At 42.1% G+C, this 26088-nt stretch overlaps 1 protein-coding gene across 1 annotated transcript in view; it reads right to left on the reverse strand.

The window, feature by feature from the left end:
• Window positions 1-26088, reverse strand: part of LOC109934164 (gamma-aminobutyric acid receptor subunit rho-2-like) — a 54005-nt gene that overhangs the window by 9655 nt on the left and 18262 nt on the right. The window contains exons 3-8 of the mRNA XM_048597149.1: window positions 16700-16767; window positions 12177-12400; window positions 10399-10481; window positions 8596-8736; window positions 6643-6795; window positions 3277-3473 (exon numbers count right to left, since the gene is read on the reverse strand). Coding sequence (XP_048453106.1) covers window positions 3277-3473; window positions 6643-6795; window positions 8596-8736; window positions 10399-10481; window positions 12177-12400; window positions 16700-16767 — 866 coding nt within the window. The remainder of the gene's footprint in view (window positions 1-3276; window positions 3474-6642; window positions 6796-8595; window positions 8737-10398; window positions 10482-12176; window positions 12401-16699; window positions 16768-26088) is intronic.

Raw genomic sequence — 26088 nt, forward strand, 5'->3', positions numbered from 1 at the left:
GAAGTCTGTTAAGAGATGTTTTCTAGAGCTGTATTTCGAGGAGCCAACTGGAGGATCTGGATTGTTTTAGAGCTAGTTTAATGTAATGAAAAAAAAGCTAGTTAACAATCTCGTTGTAAAATAATCTTTGGAATCCACATTAAGAGGGAGCTGTAGAGAAAATAAGGAACTCCAGACCCGGTAGCCTTACATTAGTAATAGGAAAATGCTAAAATCTGTTAAGGATAAATAGACACTTGGATAATAATGATGTCATTGAGTCTAGAGTCATACAGCATGGAAACAGACCCTTCAGTCCAACTCATTTGCGATGACCAGACATCCCAATCTGCCCAATTTCCATTTTCCAGCATTTAAACCCTTCCTATTCATATATCCATCCAGATGTCTCTTAAATGTTGTCATTGTACCTGCCTCCACCACTTCTCTGGCAGTTCATTCATAACACGCACCACTCTCTGCGTGAAAAAGTTACTCCTCAGATCCTTTTTAAATCTTTCCCCTCTCACCTTAAATCTATGCTGTCTAGTTTTGGACTCCCCCACCCTGGGATAATTATCTTGATTATTTACTTTATCCATGCCCCTCATAATTTTATAAACCTCTATTAAGGTCAGCCTGAACCTCCAGCCCTCCAGGGAAAAAAGCCCCAGCCTATTTAACCTCTCCCCATAACTCTAAACCTTCAGTCCCGGCAATATCCTTGTAAATCTTTTCTCCACCCTTTAAAGTTTAGCAACATCTTTCCTATAGAAGGGTGACCAGAATTGTATGCAGTGTTCTAAAAGTGGCCTCACCAATGTCCTGTACAGCCGCAATGTGACGTCCCAACTCCTCTCCTCAATGTTTTGACTAATGAAGGCAAGCATGCCAAAAGCCTTCTTCATCACCCTGCCTATCTGCGACTCCACTTTCAAGGAATGATGCACCTACACCCCTAGGTCTACTTGTTCAGCAACTCTCCCCAGGGCCCTACCATTAATTGTATAAGTCCTGCCCTGGTTTGCCTTCCCAAAATGCAACACCTCACATATATCTAAATTAATTCCATCTGCCACTCCTTGGCCCATTGGCCTATCTGATCAAGGTCCCATTGTACTCTGAGATAATCTTCACTGTCCTCTTAACCACCTATTTTGGTAACATCTGCAAACTTACTAACCGTACCTCCTATCTTCACATCCAAATCTTTTGTACAAATGATGAAAAGCAGTGTACCCAGCACTGATCCTTGTGGCATATTGCTGGTCATAGGGTTCCAGTCCGATAGACAACCCTCCACCGCTACCCTCTGTCTCCTATCTTCAAGCCAATCTTGAATCCAATTGGTTATTGCCCTCTGGATCCCATGTGATCTAACCTTACTAACCTGTCTACCATGAGAAACCTTGTTGAACACTTTGCTGAAGTCAATATAAACATCTGATTGGACAATTTGTGGATTTGTTAAAAGGAAATCATGTTTGATGAACCTGTTGAAGATTTTAAAGATGTTACTGATAAAAGCGATAAATAAGAGTTGATAAACATAGTGTACTTAGATTTTCCAAAGGCTTTTGATAAAGTCCAGAATAAAAGCATGTGGGATAGGAGGTAACACGGATTAATGGTTAGTTAACAGAGAGAAAACAGAGTAGGAATAAATGGGTCATTCTCATGTTAGCAGCCTGTGACTAGTGGGGTTTTGCAAGGATCAGTACTTGGTAACTAGCTTTTCACAAGATTTCTCAATGATTTTGAAGTGAGGACCAAATGTAATATTTCCAAATTTGCAGTTGACACAAAGCTAAGTGGGAATGTGTGTTGTGAGGAAAATGTAAAGTGGCTTCAGGAGAATTTGGAACAGAGAATGGGCAAGAAGATGAAAGATGGAATACAATATGGGAAAATGTAAGGCTATCTACTTTGGTTGGAGAAAACAGATGTGCAGAGCATTTCTTAAATGGTAAGAGGTTGGAAAGTGTAGATGTTCAAAGGAACCTAGCTGTCCTTGTCATTAAGTCACTGAAGGCTAACGGGCAGGTGCAGTAAGCTATGAGAAGGTCTTGCTCCATTGTAAAGGAGCCAGGTTAGACCACATGGAGAACCAAGTGCAGTTTTGGTCTCATTAACTCAGGAAAACTATTATAGCCATAGAGGGAGTGCAACAAAGGTTCATTAGACTTGTTCCTGGGATGGCAGGATTGTCCAAGGAAGAGAGATTGGGCAAATTGGGCCTGTATTCTCTAGTGTTTTAAAGAATGAGTGGTGATTTCATTGAAACCTACAAAATACTTAATCGAATAGACACGATAGATGCCGGTAAGATTTTTCCCTTGGCTGGGGAGTCTAGAACAAAGGGGCACAGTTTAGAAATAGAGGGGGTACCACTTAGGATGAGAAGAAACTTTTTTACTCAGAGTTGTGAATCTTTGCAATTCTCTAGTGCAATTGAGCTGTGGAAGCTCAACCTTTGAGTATGTTTAAGGTAGAGATTTTATAGATTTCTGATTACCAACTGTGCATAAGATTATGGGGATGGATAGGGTAAAAAGAAGTGCTCGATTGGTCATGACCACATTGAATGATAGGGCAGGCTTGATGGGCTGAATGGCTGATTCCTGTTCTTGTGTTCCTATGCTACATCTCTGTACCAACTGTGGCCCAACCAATCAGCACCCTCTTCTCCTTTTATATAAATTGGTGTTTCGTTTTCAAGTTTTTGGCATCCTAGTTCTGATGAGTGCAAGGTGAAAAGCTTAAACTTCTAGTTCCCTATTATCAATTTTTAAGTTCTGTACTACTAAGCTTTTATTTAATGAAGTTAATGAATGGATTTGCACTCCAAATTATTTGTTTAACTTATAATCTAAAGTGTTCTTCCTGTTATTGTCTAAGCTGGCTTACAACACAGGTCCCACCGTGATGGGAAAATCTGCTTATAGCCAGTCTACATACTAACCTGAATAAAAGAGCTTCTCAGCTCTAAAATGCCTAGGGATCATCAGAACACAGCAGTGACAGAAATAAACAAGGGCAAAGGCAGAATGGTGCAAGGTCATGGATGGATTTGCAAACAATGTCAAGGATTATGAATTAAGTGCATGACTGAATAAAGAGCCAATGATGGTTGATCAGATGAAAGTAATGGGTTAACAGGTCTTAGTCCAGAGGATGATGTAGGGAGCAGTTTATGTATAAAAGTAAAAACCTGGCATAACAAAATGAAAATGCAGATGTGTGAAGTCTTTGACCACTATAGGGGAACAGTGCTAAATATCTAGATTCAGATCTCACCTTTTCCTGCAATTTTCTTTGTTTCCTCTCTTGTACTGTAGTCAGGTAATTGACAGCTGCATACTCCAGCACCGAGAGAAAGACAAACACAAAACTAACCCACAGGTAAACGTCCACAGCTTTAATATATGACACCCTTGGCATAGAAGCATTCACACCCGTGATAATAGTGGACATTGTTAGAACTGTCGTTATACCTGCAATTACAGAAAACTTTGAAAAATTTTATGTCAATTTACATGGAAAAAATTTCAAACAGTTGATATATTCAATTTTAAAGAAGTCATTTTTCCAAACATTGTAGATGTCTGCTAACAATTAGAATGGGTACCTGCCATTGAAAAATGTTTATCCCTACCTCATCCTCAGCTTATAAATAGATTGCAAACATTGTGTTTCTGCAGTGTGGTGGTTGTCACATTTGCCTTACAAGCTGAAAGGGGGTAAAGGACAGTAAAGAGTTTCGATAATCACAAATTGTGTAGTTACAGTCAGTAGATGTGGACGTGTAATGATTTGATTGGATATTATGATCATATGTATGAATTTGAATATAATTGGATAATATAAACTTGGAATGTAAGGTAGAACGAACATTTTTGGACAGAGATAAGTGTGTAAATGTGCAATCTTTCCATTGCAAAACTAGTTTCTTTAAGAATAGTGTTATACCATTGTTTCGTAGCAAATCAGGAAATTTTGTGTTAGCTTTGATGGATACATCTTCCATGCATGCATGAATGAATGCTGAGGCAAAGAAACTTAAGTCACGTTGGTCTTTGGGGGAACGAAGAGTTAAAAATGTTCCCTTTCAGAGGCAAGTCCCCAGTTTGAAACCAGGCAGAAACATTGTTGAAGATCAAGTATCGGCAGATGGGGAAGAATGTATTACTTTCGTCGCTAGGCTCTCATGGTGTAATAATGTCCCTGCCTCTAGGCCAGAAGGTTTGGGTTCAAGTCCCACCAACGTGGAAGGTGTGTTGTAAACTGTGTAAATAGGTTGCTTAAGGTAAATGGACTGCAGCAGTTCACAACCTTCTCTAGGACAACAAAAAATGAGCAATAAACACTAGCCTAGCCAGTGAAGCACACATCCTATTAATGTATTTTTTAAAAATATCAATTCCTGAATCTTTTTAAGACAGGGAATGAAAGTTTGGAGAATAAATCATTTCATCTTCCTTAATGAGTAAGGATTGCAGCACCAATTCCTTTTGATTGAGGTTTGCTAAGGTCATGATATTTTTCAGAAGAAGCTAAGTAAAACATTAGGACAGGTAATTCATCTTAGGTGGCTGACTGTTACACATGACATCTGATAGTTAATTCCAATAGAACTGAGTATCAGGCACTAATTGCAATCAGCAGGCAATCTGATACCTGTGTAACATATGGGTCTGAAAGAGGTAATCCAGAGGAATATCATAAATATATGATGTAAGATGTTATATGAATTGTGAGAAGGACAGATTAAGATCTTGAAGGAGTAGAACTTAACATTCTGGTCCTTCTCAGAATCTCTGTAATAATGTCTATAATGTAATATGTACAGTAACTAGTTGGTAATATGCAATAAACTATTTTTTGTTCATTACAAGAACTTTTCCTAGTTGGACAGTAAGTGAAATTCCTTGACTACATTAGACCAAGCAGAACCTGCAGATCCCCACATTTAAAGAGGAATGTTACAACAAAGCTACCACTTGGTGGAGTGCAGGGTCTATTTGGCTGCCTCATACGACATGGTGAGTCATGGGTGGGGATTTCATGTCGCTGCCTCATACAACATGCTGGCAGTGGTGGAGCCCTGAAGACTTTTCAGCATCTTCAGACTCGGTTTTTAGTCATCTGCTCATGCAGACAGTTTGCAACAGGGAAAAGCTGAACACCTAAGGACTGTACAGAAGAAATCCTCTGGGCAAGATTCAACAAGGAAGAATCTACAGTTAGTGGTTAAAGCATTTTGGATCTAGTAAGTGCTGCGCTGCAGCAAGTGGATCAGTTACTCTCTAGAGAAGAATTAGCAAAGCATCATGTGGTGGTGGTCTTTAGGAGCAGTCCCAAGTCAGAATTCAGTTGAAGAGCAAATGGACATCAGAGACTCCATCAGTAAAGTTAAACATCCTAGTGGGCAGTGGGCCTAAAACCGTTACAGTTTGAGAAAGCAAAAAAGGAAGGAAAGTACTTACAGCTCAGATTGAGCATTGCCACCAGTGTGGGTGGGCACCACAATGCACAACTACAGTGAAGAAATCAAGAGCCTGAAAAGCAATTAAAACTGAGGTTGCAGACTTGAGGACATCACAAAGGTAGAATTAAAGTAACAAAGGGGGAGATTTGAAGCCTAAGTAGCCATGGACTAACAGAAGAAGAAAATTAGAAGTCATTATTAAAGGTGCAGAAAAGGCGAGAAATCCTTCGTTAAAACCAAATTATTTAAACCACAGGTAGTGGGAATCATGCAGGAAAAAGGCAAAATAAACAGGGATTGCTATTACAGACCATGGGATTCATTCCAAAAAAATCTGTTAAAGAAGCAAGATTAATCTGATAAAACCACAAATTAGTAATTTAGTAAAATTAAGATTGAAGTTGGCATCACTTATTAAAGCCACAGGCTTTAAGTCATATTGTTAAGAAAATGAGAAGCATTGAATAAGACACCAACCGCAGGAATCATCCACTTTAGATGCAAAAGATGGGAATTCGTGTTATATTTCAAGAAGGACCAGGAGGCCAAAGTGTCTAACAGCAGGAGTCTTTTTCTAGTTATCCCAAGCTGTTCCTGCCCAAAATGGCCAATCACGTCATCATTATGTCACTTGACTCATTCTTAAAGTGTTAAGGTTCTCAGAATCTCGGTAACAATGTCAATCATATGAGTGCAACCAGTGATTAGTTGCTAACATGAAGTAAACTACCTCTTGATCAGTACAATGGGCTCTTCTAGTTAGACCAGCATGTGGTTGTCTTCTACCGCACCCGATCAAGCACACCCAGTAGATCCCAGTACATAAAAAAGATGGTGCCAACCACATGGTGAGAAGCAGACTAGGGTTAGCTGCGCATATGACAACCACTTGTTCTGTGTCACTACCTGAGACAAAGTTCTGCCCCTCAGAAGTGAGTTCTCACATTGCAAGTAAGTTGAAGGAGAGATTTATTTTGATCAGAACTGCTGTATAATAAAAGCGTGGCTAGAACTGGATCATAATCAACTCAATAATTCCTCCACGATCTCTTTTAAGCTATTATAGCAAAGCTATATCCAGTAATTGCTTATCAACTTTGTTTGCGGCTAAAGTTTTAATTTCTTTAGCAACATATGTCATTGCACAAAAAAATTAAAATGGCATCTTAGCTTACCTAATGAAACTCTAGCTGGTACAGCTTGGCGATCAATCCAGAATGACACCCAGGACAACATTACCATCAAAGTCGCTGGGAAGTAGGTTTGTAGCAAAAAGAAGAAAATGTGGCGGCGCAAAGTAAAGTTAATGTACAAACGATTGTACCAACCTATTTGCAAAAGTGGATGGTTGTCAATATACATTCTCATGCATTTACCCCAAATAAACATTGCATTGCTGAGAAAAGGCACATTCTGTCAAAGGTTTCTATCTGGCTTTTGTACAGACAATTTGCGAAATTAACAATTCAAAGGAAAAATCAACATTTATACTGCATGAGAGGACAGTGCTGGGAAGTAGACTCTGATTGGTAGAAGCGTTGCCATAGAGAATCACATGTTAATGGTGATTGACAGTTAACTGTCAAACTTTGTTTAAATTTTAAACCAAGGATATTGACTGATTAGTCAAGGCATTGTCCTGAGAAATGAACAAGCAAAAGGCTATCACCTACTAATTAATTTTAGTTAGTTAATTTTGGTTCAAAGGTCCACTTAAAATCAAACCAAATCTGTATTATGACCATAACATTTAAAAGTTCAACAATGGAATACATTTTTACAATGGGGATTAGGAAAGGCACTCTGGCAGTGAATTTCTCAGATTAAACATATCTTAGGGTTTTAGCTAAGGGAATCCTTTAAATGACAGTCAATCCAGTGACAACCCTTTAAGAGTAAGTCATAAATTCTAACAAGCCAGCTGAATATGTTAATATGGCCTCCCATGCAAATAATAATTTCACGAAGTGAACAGCTTTTTAAGTAGGTAGGGATAATTTGGGTCAAAATAAATAATCATTAAAACGTCATGCCCAAATAATTCCAAAAATCCATTCAAATAAGATATATTCAGCCTGATAAAAAGTACTGCACATTTTGTCAGTCTTCCGCCATAGTTATAGTAGAAGACTGGGAAATGTCCCAGAACTTTACAGCTCTGATGTTCATCCGTATAACTTATGCGATGCAGTTAGTGAACTACAAATTGTTTCATGGGCAAATGTATTGTTCTGCTAATGTATTTAATTGCCTGCCATTCTACAGAAAAGTTTCATTAACAATGAAAAACTAAATCAATTGTTTTGGATCTCTTTGAATATATTTTTAATTCTCAATGAACATGTCAGAGTAGAAGATTACTACCTTCAGAAATTCCAGCTGCATTGAGTTTCCCTAGTTGTCTTTCAAAATAAGAACAATTTTGTTCCTAATTGATGCATAAGTTTACTCTAAATGAATCTTCTTGCAAATGTAGGATTTTTTTTATCTTCTCACATGTCATAAAGGTGCATTTGAATGCAAAATGCTTTCTGTGATTGTACATAAGAATCTCGAATATAGTGCTTCTGCTTTGAGAGGTAGTTCAGCAGCCATAGTTAAGGGTGGTATGCTTGGTCAAAACTTTTTCTTAGTTCTTAGATTCATGTTTATCCATGGAAAATTATCTAATTGTAGATCAATTTACTTATCAATTTAACATCCATTCCTCAACTAAGTTCCCTCCAATAACTGATTAAGTTTCATTTTCTGTACTCTGTATTAGTCAAGTATAGTTCCAAGGTCAGCTACAATTTTGTCTAAATACAGTATTAATAGTTTTTCTTTCAGCAGCATGATTTATCACAGCACAGTGACTTCAAATGTACAGTATCAACTGCATTGTATTATGGTAAGGTTAGGTGTAGATTTTCGTTTGTGATTCTCTGTTTGGTGGGATACTGATTTCAGGGAGGTCATCAAGAACTTTGCTGAACAGAAATGAGGAAATGCCCCATGAAGAAGGAGAAACAACTGAAAAGTAGATAAAGCAGAGCTGCCAAGTTGTTCAGCTATTTTATAATCCCTCTGTTGGGTTACCAAATAAAATGGATGAGATTTCAATTCACGAGTCACATGCAAACACTCACCTGTACTACTGTAGAAAGCCAATTTGGAGGTGGTGTGAAATCTCTGGATAAGGAATTGAGACAAGGAGACCTTCTCATCTGTCTTCAGTGCATCTCTATCACCCTTCCAATATAGCATAAGGTCATCTTCAGTGTAAGCATCTGCCATGAAAGAAATACGAACACAGTATTTAATCGTGACAGATTAAAACTGGATATCAAGACCTCAGCCTCTGGTGAACAAATTATGCTGTAATGTTAATTTTAGATACAAAACCACCAATTATTAGAAATTCAAAAGTTGCTGTGATGTGCTAAATGATTGTACACCTTGGTGCAGAAGCCTCTTCAATGACCGGTAGAGCACCTCCATTTCAGGTTCAAAGTATTCAATCGATACAATAGACTGCTTGCACAGATTAGGTTTGGTCAATAGATGTTTTATGTAGTAACCATCCAGCAAGGTTGTGACAGGATGTATATACATTATACAGACAGATTGACACCACTGTATTTATATATTAAGGTTGATTTTAAGCCACCCTACATGGCAGGATCAGGGTGGGAAGTTTTTAGGATAGATCAACTTGACTTACCAGATCCTCCTGACTTTAATCATGCTGACCACCATTTCAACTGCAGTCTCCATTTATATGGCTGAGGTACCTGCCACAAATAGGCAGGTGCCCCCATGAATGCGATGTCAGTCAGAATGCTATGATGTAGTTAGGACTTGAAATCCTGCCTTGTAGCCAACACATTAATAAAATGACATGGGTTTGTCCTCAGGCACTGACTTTCAGCGTTATTTAAAGAAGCCTTCATATGGTTTTGAGCTCTTTTGGATTTAGTGCATTTCCAACTCATTATTAAATTTGGAGATTGCTTGACTTTTTATTTCTCGGCTTTACTCATTCTAATTAAAATTTTGCAGCTTATAATCGGGAGCTATTTTTGCATCACGGCTGCATAAAGGAAGAGTTATAGGAGAAGGAACAGTAGCAGCCTCAATGCTGGACAAGCAGGTGGTGGGCTGTTACAAGGCAAAACATGTAATTGGGGATAGGGATACATGTGATGCTTACTAAGGCCTGTATCACCCAGTGGGCCAAGAGTCCAAGGTGCTTTTGCACTGGAAATCGAGCTTACTGGACTCTATTGTCCTTACTTTTTATTTACATTGTGCCATTCCTTATAGAGATTCTGGGAAGAAACAGTTTCCGCCTTTTAAATAGAAAGAGATGGCCTCTCCCTTTGAAAACACCTATGATGTGCCTTGCACCACTTCCCCATTCCTCCGTGTGCCTCTCCTTTGTGTGGAGGCTCCTATCTGTTTCCTACCCACATGCAGCAGAGTGCTTACATGTGGGATAGAGTTGGAGACTAGTGCGCAGACACAAGGCATTACATTCATCACCGGCCCATCTTCATACCCAGTCCAAGATGGGACTGAAAATCCAGCCCTATATCTTTGCAAGCTTTTTCATTATAATTGACAATGTAATAAAATAATTACAGGGTAATTTTGTAATAAATTCTCAATAAACTGTCTGCTTCTAAGCAAAATATTGGATTGCTGATGGCAATTCAGATTTGGCTGATCTTCTCCGATCAATCATAGCCCTATGGGGAGAAATCCTGTCAGTTTAGCTGAGTTTTAAATTCCATTTATCAGATAACACAGTAACAAGGAAAAGAGCGAGATTTTTTTTAAAAGCATTATCCGGCCCACAGAGCAGCTTGTCTACATCCTGCAAAGTTTTTGTGGCTAGAGTGCAATAAGAATACACATAGCTGAACAAGTGCGTAGTATAGATGACTTACAGCTTTCTATCTCCAGGGAACAGGTCTGTGTGTCAAGAGGAAAGCAGCTGAAATCCATGTTGCACATTGCTGTTACTGTAACCCTACAAATATAAGAGATGACTTATAATGTTGTTTAGTATCTGTCATTGAACACAGGCCCTGCTCTAATGTCACTGTAGAGTCAATACCGACACAATGTTCTGATCTGATCTCCTTATGCCTGCCAGGTGGAAGTGAATGGACCTTTTATTTGATTTCTAGTGCCATCATTCCTAAGACTGTCTGAGTGATTGCCTGAAGATTAAAGTATCTGCCTCCTAAACAGGAAACTATTCCAAGGGAGAATTTCCTGGTCCTGTGCTCGAGAGCCTTGGATTATCTGGCCACAGTAAATGCAGGATATCACATGAAAATAAACAAAGAAAACTGGGGATGCTGGAAATCTGTAACAAAAACAGAGAGCGCCAGAGAAACTCAGCAGATTTGGCAGCATCGATGGACAAAGTTAACTTTTCGAATCCAGTGACCCTTTGTCAGGGTTTCCTGCTTTTATTTCAGAATTTCATGTGGGTTTTCTTAGTAAGGGAAACAGTCTAAGCCTTTCCGATTTACCTATATTTGCTGCAACCAATGAACCATCAAATCCAAGGAGCAGATCAAGAAAATTTCCTTTTAATTATTTCCAGGGAACCTGAAGAAATCATTTTTAAAAATCAGCTTGTTCTCTCGGGTTGATAAATTCATGGACACAAAAGAAATCAGCTTGTGCAATGCTCCCACTTCAAATCAAACATGGCCTTCTATAGAATCAGCCGAATCGCCCATAAGACTATTTATTGACATGAATAAGGTGAAGGTCTCAGCTTAGTTCCCCAGAAAAAGCCAAGTGGAATTTGGTGCAAGATTCCTGATGAGTTATTTCTCTGCCTAATGAGGAACATCCACACATCACTGGAAAGTTGCAATATATTGGAAGGACAGAAATAAGTCAGCTGAAGTATTTTTACCCATTTTTGCTCTAAGTAACAACACCAGACACAAGGAGCAGGACTTTTTGGATGCCGGGTTTTCTGATCTCTTGTCCATGGACCGTGCAAGGAACGCATTCCCACCTATTATCTAGCTATTTAGCTGTTTGACAATGCAAAATTTACTCCTCTCACTTTGAGGGTTGTGCACAGTTTTGGTCCCATAGTTAAGAAAAGACTTGCTGGCATTGGAGGTAGTTCAAAAGAGGTTCATTAGGCAGATTCCTCAGGTCAAGGGATTGACTCATCAAGAACAACTAAACAGGTTAAGTCCTTATTCATCAGAGTTCAGAAGAATGAGGGGATGATCTGATTGAAACACATAAGATTCTGACGGGGCTTGGGTAGGTGTTGAGAAGATGTTTCCATTAGTGGGGAATCTCAAACCAGGGGACAGAGTTAAAGAATAAGGGGACAATCATTTAAAACTAAGGTGCAAAGGGGTGAATGAATGTCTGGAATTCTCTACCTCAGAATGTTGGGAAGACTAGGTCACTAAAAGTATTTAAAAAGGACTTAAACAGTTTCTGTGAAGTATCGGGGAGTTGAGGGCTAAGAGGCATTGGCAGGAAAGAGCCGTTGAGGGATGGGGCAGATCAGCCATGATTTTATTGAACTACAGACTTGAATGACTGAATGGCCTATTCCCTCTCCTATTTCTTATGTAAGATTGGAATGGGAAATTTAAAATGTAGCAGGGGTTACTGTGATGGTAGAAGTCCCAGTAGAATTTCTGGAGAAGAAATGCAATGCAGGACCTACACTTACCTTATACTGTACAGCACATTTCCATCAGGAAAGATGCGTAACATTATATTATCTGTGGTTGTGTCATGGATAAATGACCGCTTTGAGTGAACAAAAAACACGTCTGGTGCCCAAATCTTTTTGACGAGCCTTCCATCAAATGTCATACTTTTATTTGTAGTGCTGGGAAATGAAAGCCGTTCATCTTTCCAATAATTGCGCAAATATAGAGTCATTGTGAAATCCTGCAGAAAACATAAAATTCAAATAATCAGCCTTTGAATTCTCAAATTCTCAATGGCATGCAGCATCAGCAAGGTGGGTCAACATTAAAATGATCTGATAATCTTATAATAGATCAACAATGCTTTGGATGAGGTTGTTGATTTGTTTGCCGAGCTGGTAGGTTGGTTTGCAAACGTTTCGTTACCTTACTAGGTAACATCATCAGTGCACCTCCGATAAAGCTTTGTTGGTCTGTCCCGCTTGTTATTTATGTGGGTCCAGTCTGATGTGGTGGTTGGCCTCATTTCCAGTTCTTCCCACATAAGGACTGCCACAAACACTACATCATGTAGACCGGGTCAGAACTAGCTATCAGGGTACATGAGCACCAACTAACTACCCAGAGACACAACCAACTATCATTCGTTTCCATACACTTGGATAAAGAAGGCCACCAATTCGACTGGGAAAAAGTAACCATCCCAGGACAAGCCAACCAAAGACATGCACAGGATTTCCTAGAGAACTGGTTCTCAACCTCGAACTCCATCAACAAACATGTGAAAATTAGACCCCCATATACCAACCACTATGAAGCAGAACCAGAAATGAGGCCAACCACCATATCAGACCGGACCCACATAAATAACAAGCGGGACAGACCGACAACGCTTCATCGGAGGCACACTGATGATGTTACCTAGTATGGTGACTCAAAGTCTGCAAACCAACCTACCAGCTTCGTAGTGATTGGTATATCAATGAGGATGAAATTATGATCTCCTTTGATGTGACAGTGCTGTTTACTTCCATCGACGTCCCCTTAGCTAAGGAGACACTAGCCTCGTTACTAGATGGACTAGTAATGATGACCCCCTTCAACACCAACACCATCACCCTCAAACTACTAGATTTACGCCTCACGACCCACTTTGTCTTCAACGGCCAGCCATACAAACAAATCAGCGGAATACCCATGGGATCACCCATATCAGGACTTATAGCTGAAGCAATAATGCCAAGAATAGAATGGACAGCCCTTCCCACTATCCAGCCAAAACTATCGGTCCATTACGTGGATGACACATTCGTCATTATCAAGCACATAAAACTGGAGGAAACTCACCAACTCATCAACAACATCCTCACTGGCGTAGAATTCACCATGGAAGCGGAGAACAACAACCAACTCCCATTCCTGGATGTACTGGTTGAACGAAGGGCCAATGGTGAGCTCCAGACCAGCGTATACAGAAAGGCCACCCGTATGGACCAAATACTTAACTACAACAGCAACCACCCCAACACCCACAAACGGAGCTGCATCAGAACTCTATTCAAAAGAGCCATAACACACTGCAGCACCCCAGAACTGCGCAAAGCCAAAGAAGAACATCTCTACAGCATCTTTAAAACAACAGCTACCCAAAAAGTGTAGTCTGCCAGTACTTATGCAGCAGACAACAACAGGAAGACACAGCATGCCGGATACACTAGTTACCCTGCCATACATCAAGAACGTATCAGAGATGACCATCAGACTACTCTGACCACTAGGAATTGTGGTAGCACACAAACCCACAGATACACTACAATAACTACTGACAAGAACAAAGGATCCCATACCCACAACTAACAAGACCAACATTATATATAAAATCCCAAGTAAGGATTGTCACAAATACTACATCGGACAGACCAGGAGAAAACTAGCTATCAGGGTACTCGAGCACCAACTAACTACCCAACCATCACTCATTTCCATACACTCAGATAAAGAAGTCCACCAATTCGACTGGGACAATGTAACCATCCTTTGTAACCAATGTAACCTTCCACAGATTACTCGCACTTTGTTTTAGGGTGCCATTTTGTCTAGGAGTACATAGTGATGTCACTAGATGCTCCACCATTGATGTACCACAAGTTGTTGGAATAGAAAGAGAGGCAGTTAGCAACTTGTGTGTCTGACTCAGTGACTATGATAATGAGAGTGAAGTCAGCTCCCTCACCACAGATGCTAACATTCAGAAGAATGTGCTGGTCTTACTATTGGAAGACTGGAGAACTCTTAACACACATTGATATCTCTTCTAACTCTCCAGAAATCATTAATGTTGGAGACTTCACATCTGCATGGGCTTGCTGCTCATCATATTCTGAAAGCAAATCTCAAAACAGAACAGACAGCAGAATATCTTTTGATGTTGATCACTTTACTTCCAGGAATAACTTTGTTTCCAATGGTGAATAATTTACCATGACTGGATTATAAGTGAAATATGAAATGTGACAGACAGGCCACATGTTTGAGAAACAAGTGATTGGTTTGTTTACATTTTTCACTTTAACTCTTGATTCCATTTTAGAAGGTTAGCAGTTCAAGTCCCACTTCAGAACTAGAGTTGCCATTCCTGTGCTTCCTGAGATTGAGACACAACAGTGATCTGTCTGCTTTGGTGGTTAGAGTACATTCTAAGGATCACGTGGTACTGTTTCAAAAGCAAAGAATTATCCCTACATCCAGGCCAACATTCTTCATGCAACCAAGGTCATAAAAATAGACGTCCTGGCCATACATCTTTATGCTGTTTATGGGATTTTCCTGTGGGCACAGAGGCTGCCCATGTTTCACTACAAATATGAGCCACCATACCTCAAATTAGTTTGTTAGATCTTTCTGAGTAATGCCATAGGCACTATAGTTTTATGTCACTCTTTAAAATTGTATTATACCCACAGATCGAGAAACTCCCCGATTAAATCTCTGGTTTTGGACGTATAGCAAATAGGAGCAGGAGTAAGTCATTTGGCCCTTTGAGCATGCTCTGCCATTCAATACGATCATGGTTGACCATCCAACTCATTACCCAGTTCCTACACTCTCCACATAACCTTTGATTCCTTCAGCCCTAAAAACTATGTCTAACTCCCCTTGAAAGTATGAAACATTTTGGCCTCAACCGCTTTCTTTGGCAGAAAATCCCACAGGCTCACCACTCTCTGGGAGAAGAAATTTATCCTCATTTCAGTCCTAAATGGCCTGCCCCATATCTTTAGAATGTGACCCCTGGTTCTGTTATCCTTGGTGATCAGGCTTATCCATCCTGAATTTACCCAGTTGAGTCCTGTTTGGATCTTATAGGTTTCTATGAGATCTCCCCTCATTCTCTAAACTCCAGTGAATATAGTCCTAACCAATCCAGTGTCTCCTTATATGTCAATCCTGCAATCCCTGGAATCAGTCTGATAAACCTTTGTCACACTGCCTCCTGCAATCCCAGGAATCAGTCTGATAAACCTTTGTTGCACTGCCTCCTTCCTCAGATGAGACCAAATCTGTGCATAAGACTCCAAGCATGGTTCCAATAATGTCCTGTATAATTGCCACAACATCCCTGCTCCTGTAATAGAATCCTCTCGTTAAGAAGGCCAACATCCCATTTGCCTTCTTCATCACCTTTTGCACCTGCAAGGTTACTTTCAGCGACTGGTATACAAGTACACCCAGGTCTCGTTGCACTTCCCAGTTTCCCAATCTATCACCAATCACATTATAATCTGCCTTCCTGTTTTTGCTACCAAAATGAATAATTTCACATTTATCTACATTATACTTTATCTGCCATGCATTTCCCCACTTACACAACTTGTCCAAATCACAATTAGTTTGTGCTACACTATTACCTTTCAAACTAACTTGAAAGGTTAATACTTGCAGAAACAATATTTTGTTAATACTTTGCAAATCAAAATATTTTAGGCTTTAGAAATCTAACAGTCAATTAAAATGTTTGAGCTACAAACAGCAGTGTTAAATTCAATTTCTAATGACATAAAGCTATATTTTCTACAATTTTTACTATACATTATTGCTAGTACGTTAAGAGCATTCACAATATTTAGAATACTCATATGAAACAGTCAGAAGTTCCATCGATAAAGAGGCCCACACAATTGAAGACAGCCATTTTCATTTCCCTCTTAATTGATCTTAATCATGTCACTACTATTCCTCCTGACTAGGAAGGGAGAAAATATTAAAGGAAAGGTCCTCACTCACAACATCTTAGAGCAATTGGCTGAGATCTATTTGTCATATTCTCTTTTATTCTAAGTTTTACATTGCCTTGTCATGACAGAAGGGAAATCACACAGTAAAGAAATATTAGACAATAGCATTTTGTACAGACATTGGTTGCAAAGGTACAAGAATGTAAATGGGAACAAAGTACTTTGTGTCGAGTGCATTATTATCCAAAACCAAAATGATCATTTAGCACCGAATGCAAATACTCAAGCTCAGTTTGATTACTTACCATATTCACCTCAGAAATACTGTCCAGGCTTTCCACCATCACATCAACTCCAACAGGTATTGCTGGGCCTGGTGGTACAAAATAGTGTCAATTCATGCATTTGGAAATGATTCTTAATGCAATACAGTAAGGATTTTGTAAAAACCATAGTTTAATTCCTTACTGACACTTATACAGAAGGAAGAAACAGTTCAAAAAATCAGTGTATTTCTGTTACAATGTATCAATATGACAACTATGTGTTTTTGTAAAGAATCTTCTGTAAGGATTAGAAATAGACTAAAAAATAGTATTGATTTACTCTCTGCTACTAGCTATGACAAGAAAACAGATGTTACATGAATGCAGCTTCACATTAATCCATGTTATCATTTGAATATTGAAATGAAAATCTTTGTTACTTAAAACATAAATAATTCTTCTGCCATTCTTAAGAAAACATGCTTGATGAAAGTGAAGCTTAATTTGTCATAGAAACTTAGACTTAGCAGCAAATGTAGACCATTCAGCCTTTTGAGTCTAATCAACAGAAACAGAGATAATGGAAGTGGGAGTACGAGTCGGTTATCAGGCCCATCTTAATCAATATACTCATGGTTGATCCACTTATCTCAATGACATACTCTTGGTATCTCCCACACCCCTTAACACTTTTAACGTCTGGAAATCTATTTATTTCTTCAATAAGATCACGGCTGATTTGGTCCTGACCTCGAACACAATGTCCTGTCTGCTCACTGTAAAACTTGACTCCCTTATCTATCAAAAATCTATCTAATTCACCCTGGAATAAATTCAAGATCCAGCCTCCACTTTCTCAGGAAGATAATAATTCCACAGATGAACAACCCTCTGACAGAAAACGTATCTGGTGAGTTAGAAGTTTTTCCGTGAACAGCAGGCAGGAAGATGGGGATAGAATTAGACATAGGTCTACCACAAAGTGGTAGGGCAGGTAGTTAATCGGGCATGTTTGATATGGCACCAAAACCTGCTGAGCTTCACAGCAAGAATCCATCTAAAAATCTCGACGCAACTCGCATTTCGTCAAAAAAAAGGTAAGATTCAGCTCACGGTCACTATTATTGAATTCAAAATTCACCATCTGCCACTGTAGGATTCAAACCCAAATCCCCAAAGGATTAGTCTGCGTCTCTAGGATACCATTCTGGTGATATCACCACCATGTCACTTCCTCCTCGATCCTATTTTGGTTTTCTAACTATCCTGCTATAACGTCCTTAATAATCCATTTGAACAATTTCCCCATAATAGATCCCTTGTCATCAGAAATTTTCACATGAGATGAATATCACACCTTTTAAAATGGTACTAAAGAACTTAAAAAAAATGTATGTTAATAACAGCAGGTGGGATAGAGTGCTGACCACCTATTCAATGTAACTGGACATGATGCACAAGCTGTCGCTAAACTTAATGGCACTAGGGCAGACTGCTGTTTGGTGGGGTTAGGAAATATGGAGCTGTTACGTTGAGCTGACAAACAACCAGGGAGCATAATTTCAGGACAGTGAGGTTAATTTGGAATAGACCCTCCTATGACCATTATTTGAGGATCTAGAAGCAACAGTCCTATTTCTGTAGGCCCTGCAGGCAGGCTCTCTGGATGCCCTTTTCAAAACCCTTGTCCAAAGCTTTTTTTTAAATTCATTCATGGCATATGGGTTTCTCTGGCTGGATCAACACTTATTGCCCACCCTCAACTGTCCTTCAGGAGGTGGTGGTGAACTGTTTTCTTGAACTGCTGCAGTCCATTTGGTGTAGGTAGACCCACAATGCCCTTAGGGAAAATATACCAAGATTTTGACCCATTGGCACAGGTGATAAATTTCCAAGTCGGGATGGTGACTGGCTCAGAGCTGAACTTGCAGACAATGGTTTTCCCATGTATCTGCTGCTCTTGTCCTTCTAGATGCAAGTGGTCATGGGTTTGGAAAGTGCTGTCTAAAAAGTCTTGGCGAATATCTGCAGGTCGTCTTGAAGGTAGTACACACTGTTGTTACTGAGAGTCAGTGGTGGAGGGAGTAGATATTTGAGGATGTGGTGTCAATCAAGCCTGCAGATTCATTCTAGATGGTGTCAAACTTCTTGAGTGTTGTTGAAACTTCCATCACAGTCCTGAACTGTGCTTTGCAGATGGTGGACAGGCTCTGGGAAGTGAGGAGGTGAATTATTTGCTGCAGGCTTCTTAGCCTCTAAACCGATCTTGTAGCCATTGTATTTATACGTCTAGACCAGTTCAGTTTCTGATCACTGGTAAAGCCCAGGATGGCGATAGTGTGGTTGTTGGTAGGAGCTGGAGAGTCAGCATAATGAGGGCCATTTTCAGCCAAATACATTGTCTATGCCAAATGGAGGAACTTAAAAACTGTCTAGTATAGCCATTCCTTCACTGTCACTGAGTCAAAATCCTGGTATTCTCTTCCTAACAGCACCATGAGTGTCACTGAAGCCCAAGGAGTGCAGCAAATTGAGAAGACATCTCACCACCACCTCTTCCAGGGCAGTGAATAATGGGCAATGAATGCTGGCCTATCCAGTGACACTCACACTCTATAAATCAGTTTAAAAATTACCAACAGTGCACTAATATGTCCCTTACCCAGGGCCTTTACATATATAAATTCGCTGTGTGCATCCTTGGGGTGGGCAGCCTATCTAATTCCTGTCTTGCCCTTTGGTAAAATTCCACAAGGTCAGAAGGCCATCAGACATGGTTCCCTCGATTACTGCAGCCTTCTCTGTCTCCTGGGGCCAGTAAAATTCAGCTGAATACCTCCTACATAGCCCTGTTTAGATTTTGCTTATAATGCTTCTGTGAAGTGCCTTAATACAGTATGTTAAAGTCACTATACCAATTTAATTTCTTGTTGTTGTTGCTGGGAAATGGGAATTTGATTTTGGGTGCCATGTGTTCTTTTTATTGTGCCCAGTGATATGCCTTATTTCCAACATCAACTATTCTATGAACCTTTCTTGTTCAATGTTACTTAGCACTGAACCAGGAGTAGCTTTCTGCTGTGGCTCTAAACCAAGGAGGAAAATGAATTGAGGCTGTTTTTCATTAGTTTACGTTCAGAAAACATAATCAATCATTCATTCATGTACACGTGGGCAGTGTGCCATGGAATTGAGCTGACGTCCTCTCAACAACCCAATCTGGGCAAAGCAGATGAGGCAGACCCATCTCAGAGTTAAATCTCTTTTCCCATAGTAGTAATGAAAATGTGCCCTCTGCATGATGTGGGCCATGGCTTGCAGCAAGTTATGTAAGATCTGGATGATTCATGGGCTGGAGGGTAAATGCAATCAGTTTACTTACAGAGAACAAAGATCACTGGATAAAAGGACAATTACCGCAATAGCAAGAACATTTCTAGGTTTGTTAGTAAATAGAATTGTTGAGAGTGGAGGGAATACCCTATGGAGAGTAAATGGGGTGATGACTTCCTTCCATGTTAGCTTTAACAAATCTATAAATATGTTTACAAATCATGAGTTTGTGGATTCGTTTAAAATAATCCTTCAAGTAAAGTATTGCATTGATTTTCTGTCCAAGCTGATTTTGTAATGGAAAGGCAGTGACCTAGAAATTTATTGATGCAGCATTTATTTTTCATGTGCATTATGAGCACCAAACCTTGCCTAAGGCAGGCAGTGATTGTGCATTTATTCCATGGTTGAGGTCTTTTGAACAACTAATAAAATATTTAAATCGAGGATCTGGACTTCGTCTAGGGTACTTTTGTGATATTGGTCTGCCCCAGCACCTGACTGAACACTTGACAAATTCACTGAGCAACTCATGTAACTAATAGACAGTAAGGAACCTTCAGCAGTGATACTTGTCGAGTCTAACCATTGCATATGGCTAGTTGTTGGTTAGTCCTTTTCGGCTGCTTCTTAACATTTTGGAGATTTTATGGCCTGTTTTTGTCCAAATAAAACTATTCTGACTTCTGAGAAGTTATATTTTTTAGTATTCCACAATGGAATATTTGTCTTTATAACTACTATGGCTGTACAAAACCCTACTTATCACATTGGTGTACAGCTGGATGAATACAGCAGGCCAGGCAGCATCAGAGGAGCAAGAAAGCTGATGTTTCGAGTCTGGACCCTTCTTTAGAAATGGGGGAGGGGAAGGGTACTGTTAGTGGCTAACAATAGGTAGTGTGTAATGGCAGGCTATGTGATAACAAGGCCTGGTGTGTGGGGTGGGGGTCAGGGACATGGGAGAGTTTAGGCCCTAAAATTAGTGAATTCAATATGGAGTCGGAGGGCTGTAGGGTCCCCAAGTGGAAAATGAGGTGTTGTTCCTCCAGCTTGCGTTGGGCTTCACTGGAACACTGCAGCAAGCCAGAGACAGAGATGTTGGCCAGGGAACAGGGTGGTGCATTAAAGCGGCAGGCAACAGGTGGTTTGGGGTCTTTTTTGCGAGCAGAATGTAGATGTTCTGCAAAGCAGTCACCAAATCTATGCTTCGTTTCCCCAATGTAGAGGAGACCACATTGTGAGCAGCGAAAGCAGTAGACTAGATTCTTGGAAGTGCAGGTGAAGTGTTGCTTCACCTGGAAGGTATGTTTGGGACCTTGGATACTGGGGAGGGAGGAGGTAAATGCGCAGGTGTTGCATCTTCGCTGATTACAGGGGAAGGTGCCGTAGGGCTGTGGGGAGGTGTTGGGGGTGAAGGAAATGTGGACCAGGGTGTCCCGGAGGGAACGGTCCCTGCGGAAGGCGGACAAGGGAGGGGAGGAGAATATGTGCCTGGTGGTGGCATCTTGCTGGAGGTGGAGGAAATGGCATCTGATGATCTTCTGAATGTGGATGCTGGTGGGATGGTAGGTGAGGATAAGGAGAACCCTATCGCTGTTGTGGGAGGGAAGTGAAGGGGTGAGGGCGGAAGTCGGGAGATGGGTTGGACCTGGTTGAGGGCCCTGTCGACACACTGGTCCGCACTTCCTTCACCCCCAGCACCTCCCCACAGCCCTACAGCACCTTTCCCTGTAACCGGTGAAGGTGCAACACCTGCGCATTTACCTCCTCCCTCCCCAGAATCCAAGGACCCAAACATACCTTCCAGGTGAAGCAACACTTCACCTGCACTTCCCAGAATCTAGTCTACTGCATTCACTGCTCACAATGTGGTCTCCTCTACATTGGGGAAACAAAGCTTAGACTTGGCGACCGCTTCGCAGAACATCTACGTTCTGCTCGCAAAAAAGACCCTGAACCACTTGTTGCCTGCCACTTCAATGCACCACCTTGCTCCCTGGCCAACATCTCTGTCTCTGGCTTGCTACAGTGTTCCAGTGAAGCCCAACGCAAGCTGGAGCAACAACACCTCATTTTCCGCTTGAGAACCCTACAGCCCTCTGGACTCAATATTGAGTTCAATAATTTAAGGGCCTAAACTCTCCCATGTCCCAGCCCCCCATACCACACACCAGGCCTTGTTACCACACAGCCTGCCATTTCACACCCCCTCCTGTTGTTAGTCACTAACAGTCCCCATTAACAACTATTCACCCTCCCAGTCTGATCGTTAGCACCTCCTTTGTCTGGTCAACTGTCTTTCTCTCTCTTTGGGCTTTATCCTATCGTTTTTGTCAAAATAAAACTATTCTGACTTCTGAGAAGTTATATTTTTTAGTATTCCACAATGGAATATTTGTCTTTATAACTACTCCCTACCCCACCCACCACCCTATTTTCTGCCAATAAACTGACGTTTTCCCAGCCACCATCAGTTCTGGGGAAGGGTCACCGGACCAGAAACGTTAACTCTGTTTTCTCCTTCACAGATGCTGCCAGACCTGCTGAGCTTTTCCAGCAACTTTGTTTTTGTTCCTGATTTACAGCATCCACAGTTCTTTTGGTTTTTATTTAGTATTTAACTCACTGCCACATCTCTTCCAGGCACGCCCACCTTGAAGAAGTTCTGCTCCTCTCTCCGACGGGATTTCCGTTCCAATCTTTCTTCTTGCCCACCGACATTAATTTCACTGTCACTCCTGGTGTTTGACCAGGTATTTGCTAAAACTTGTTTCCACAGCTATATCACATTCCTCAGTGACTGCCTCTGGCTCAGACTCACCCCACGTGGATTCCAACTGAAGTCTGGAAACTGATATCCATTTCAAACCCACCGACTCCCACAGCTAACTAGAATACACCTCCTCCCACCCACCTTCCTGCAAAAATGCCATCCCCTATTCCCAATTCCTTCGTCTCCGCCGCATCTGCTCCCAGGATGAGGCATTCCACCCCCGAACATCTCAGATGTCCTCGTTTTTCAAGGACAGCAACATCCCCCACACAGTGGTCGAGAACGCCCTCGACCATGTCTCCCACATTTCCTGCAACTCATCCCTCAAACCCCTTCCCCACAATAACAACCAAAACAGAATCCCCCTCATCCTCACGTACCACCCCACCAACCTCCAGATCCAACGCATCATCCTCCGACACTTCCGCCATCTGCAATCTGACTCCACCACCAAAGACATTTTTCCCCTCCCCACCCTTATCTGCTTTCCAGAGGGACCACTCTCTCCGTGACTCCCTTGTCTGCTCCACACTCCCCTCCAGCCCTACCACACCCGGCACTTTTCCCTGCAACTGCAGGAAGTGCTACATCTGCCCCTACACCTGCCCCTACTCATCCCTATCCCAGGCCCCAAGAAGACTTTCCACATCAAGCAGATGTTCACCTGCACATCTGCTAATGTGGTATACTGCATCCGCTGTTCCCGTTGTGGCTTCCCCTACATCGGGGAAACCAAGCGGAGGCTTGGGGACGGCTTTGCAGAACACCTACGCTCGGTTCGCACTAAACAACTGTACCTCCCAGTCGCGAACCATTTCAACTCCCCCTCCCATTCCTCAGATGACATGTCCATCCTGGGCCTCCTGCAGTGCCACAACGATGCCACCCGAAGGTTGCAGGAACAGCACCTCATATTCCACTTGGGAATCCTGCAGCCCAATGGTATCAATGTGGACTTTACAAGCTTCAAAATCTCCCCTCCCCCTGCCGCATCCCAAAACCAGCCCAGCTTGTCCCCGCCTCCCTAACCTGTCCTTCCTCCCACGTATCCCCTCCTCCCACCTCAAGCCCCACCCCCATCTCCTACCTACCAGCCTCATCCCGCCCCCTTGACCTGTCCATCCTACCTGGACTGACCTATCCCCTCCCTACCTCCCCACCTACACTCACTTTTACTGCCTCCATCCCCGGCTCGTTGACCGGTCTGTCTCCTCTCCACCTATCTTCTCCTCTATCCATCTTCTATCCGCCTCCCCCTCTCTCCCTATTTATTTCAGAACCCCCTTCCCCTCCCCATTTCTGAAGAAAGGTCTAGGCCCGAAAAGTCAGCTTTCCTGCTCCTCCGATGCTGCTTGGCCTGCTGTGTTGATCCAGCTCTACACCTTGTTATCTGAAGGTTCATCCCTCATGTTTTGAATCCTCCCAGGATCACAGATATCTCTGTGATGTTCAACGTTCCACAGACAGCTGCTCTCGCCGCATCCTGAGATCCACACTCAGTGCCATGCGGCGTCACATACGCACTCTCAACCTCTCTCTCCAACAGCATCGCAACGTGCTGGCTCAGGGCTGCACCACTCCACAGTTCCACTTCATCCTCCGGCTCATTCGTCGTGCTAACAAGAAACTTTTTCCTTTCCTTTCAGGCATCAAGGCCCACAAGATGCAACAACTCAAAAATACCCATGGCCCTCTGGAACCTTCCTCTCCTCCCCTTCCCTCTGACTCTATCCCTTCCCCCAACCCCCCACCTCCTGTCGGGTATTCACCATCCCTCCTAACCTTCCGCTCTCCGATGCTGAACATTCTGTACTCAGCAAAGGCCTCAGCTTTATCCCTCTGCGTCCCTACCTTAACGAATTTCCGGCACAACATGACGCCGAACTGTTCTTCCGTCGTCTTCGCCTCCGTGCTCATTTCTTTGGACAAGAGTCCTCTCCCCGTCCCACAGACCCCTTTGCCCAATTCCAACACTCTCCCTCCACCTGGACCCCTCCCTCCGGCCTTTTACCTGCACTTGATCTTTTCATTGAGAACTGTCGACATGACATTAGTCGCCTCAATTTCACTGCCCCTCTCAACAAATCCAACCTATCTCCCTCCAAACTGACTGCACTCTGTGCACTCAGATCTAAACCTGACTTTGTCATCAAGCCTGCCGATAAGGGTGGTGCTGTTGTTGTCTGGCGTACTGACCTCTACCTTGCAGAGGCTGAGCGTCAGCTCTCAGATACCTCCTCCTATCTTCCCCCGGATCATGACCCCACCATGGCATATCAGGCCATTGTATCCACGACGGTTACGGATCTCATTTCATCTGGTGATCTCGCCCCATCTGCTTCCAAGCTAATAGTCCCCCAACTCTGCACAGCTCGTTTCTACCTCCTGCCAAAAATCCACAAACAGGACTGTACAGGTAAACCCATTGTTTCAGCCTGCTCATGCCCCACAGAACTCATCTCTTCCTACCTTGACCCAGTCTTCTCCCCCCGGTCCAATCCCTACTCACATACATCCATGATTCATCTGATGCCTTACGCCGGTTTCAAAGCTTCCAGTTTATCGGCTCCAGCCACCTCCTCTTTACCATGGATGTGCAATCCCTTTACACATCCATTCCCCACCAGGAGGGTCTTAGGGCTCTCCGCTTCTTCCTGGAGCGGAGACCTGAACCATCCCCACCCACCACCACCCTCCTCCGCTTGGCTGAGCTTGTCCTCACCCTCAACAAATTCTCTTTCGACTCCTCTCATTTTCTTCAGGTAAGAGGAGTTGCCATGGGTACTTGCATGGGCCCTAGTATTGCCTGTCTCTTCGTGGGTTATGTGGAACATTCCTTGTTCCAGTCCTATTCCGGCCCCCACCCACAACTCTTTCTCCGATACATCGATGATATCATCGGTGCTGCTTCCCTCTCTCGTCTGGAATTGGAAAACTTCATCAATTTCGCTTCCAATTTCCACCCTGCTCTCACTTTCACCTGGTCTATCTCTGACTCCTCCCTTCCCTTCCTCGACATTTCTGTTTCCATTTCTGGGGAGGGACTGGCCACTAATATCCATTACAAACCCACTGACTCCCACAGCTACCTGGACTATACATCCTCACACTCCATTTCCTGTAAAGACTCCATCCCATTCTCTCAGTTCCTCCATCTCAGTCGCATATGTTCAGATGAGGCCAACTTCGACAAGGGAGCTCCGGAATGTCCACCTTCTTCCTCAACCGAGAAATCCCCAGCTCCGTTGACGACAGGGCCCTCAAACAGGTCCGACCCATCTCCCGCACTTCTGCCCTCACCCCTTCTCTTCCCTCCCGC

The sequence above is a fragment of the Rhincodon typus genome, chromosome 5, assembly GCF_021869965.1.
Source record: "Rhincodon typus isolate 14 chromosome 5, sRhiTyp1.1, whole genome shotgun sequence".
NCBI lineage: Eukaryota > Metazoa > Chordata > Chondrichthyes > Orectolobiformes > Rhincodontidae > Rhincodon > Rhincodon typus.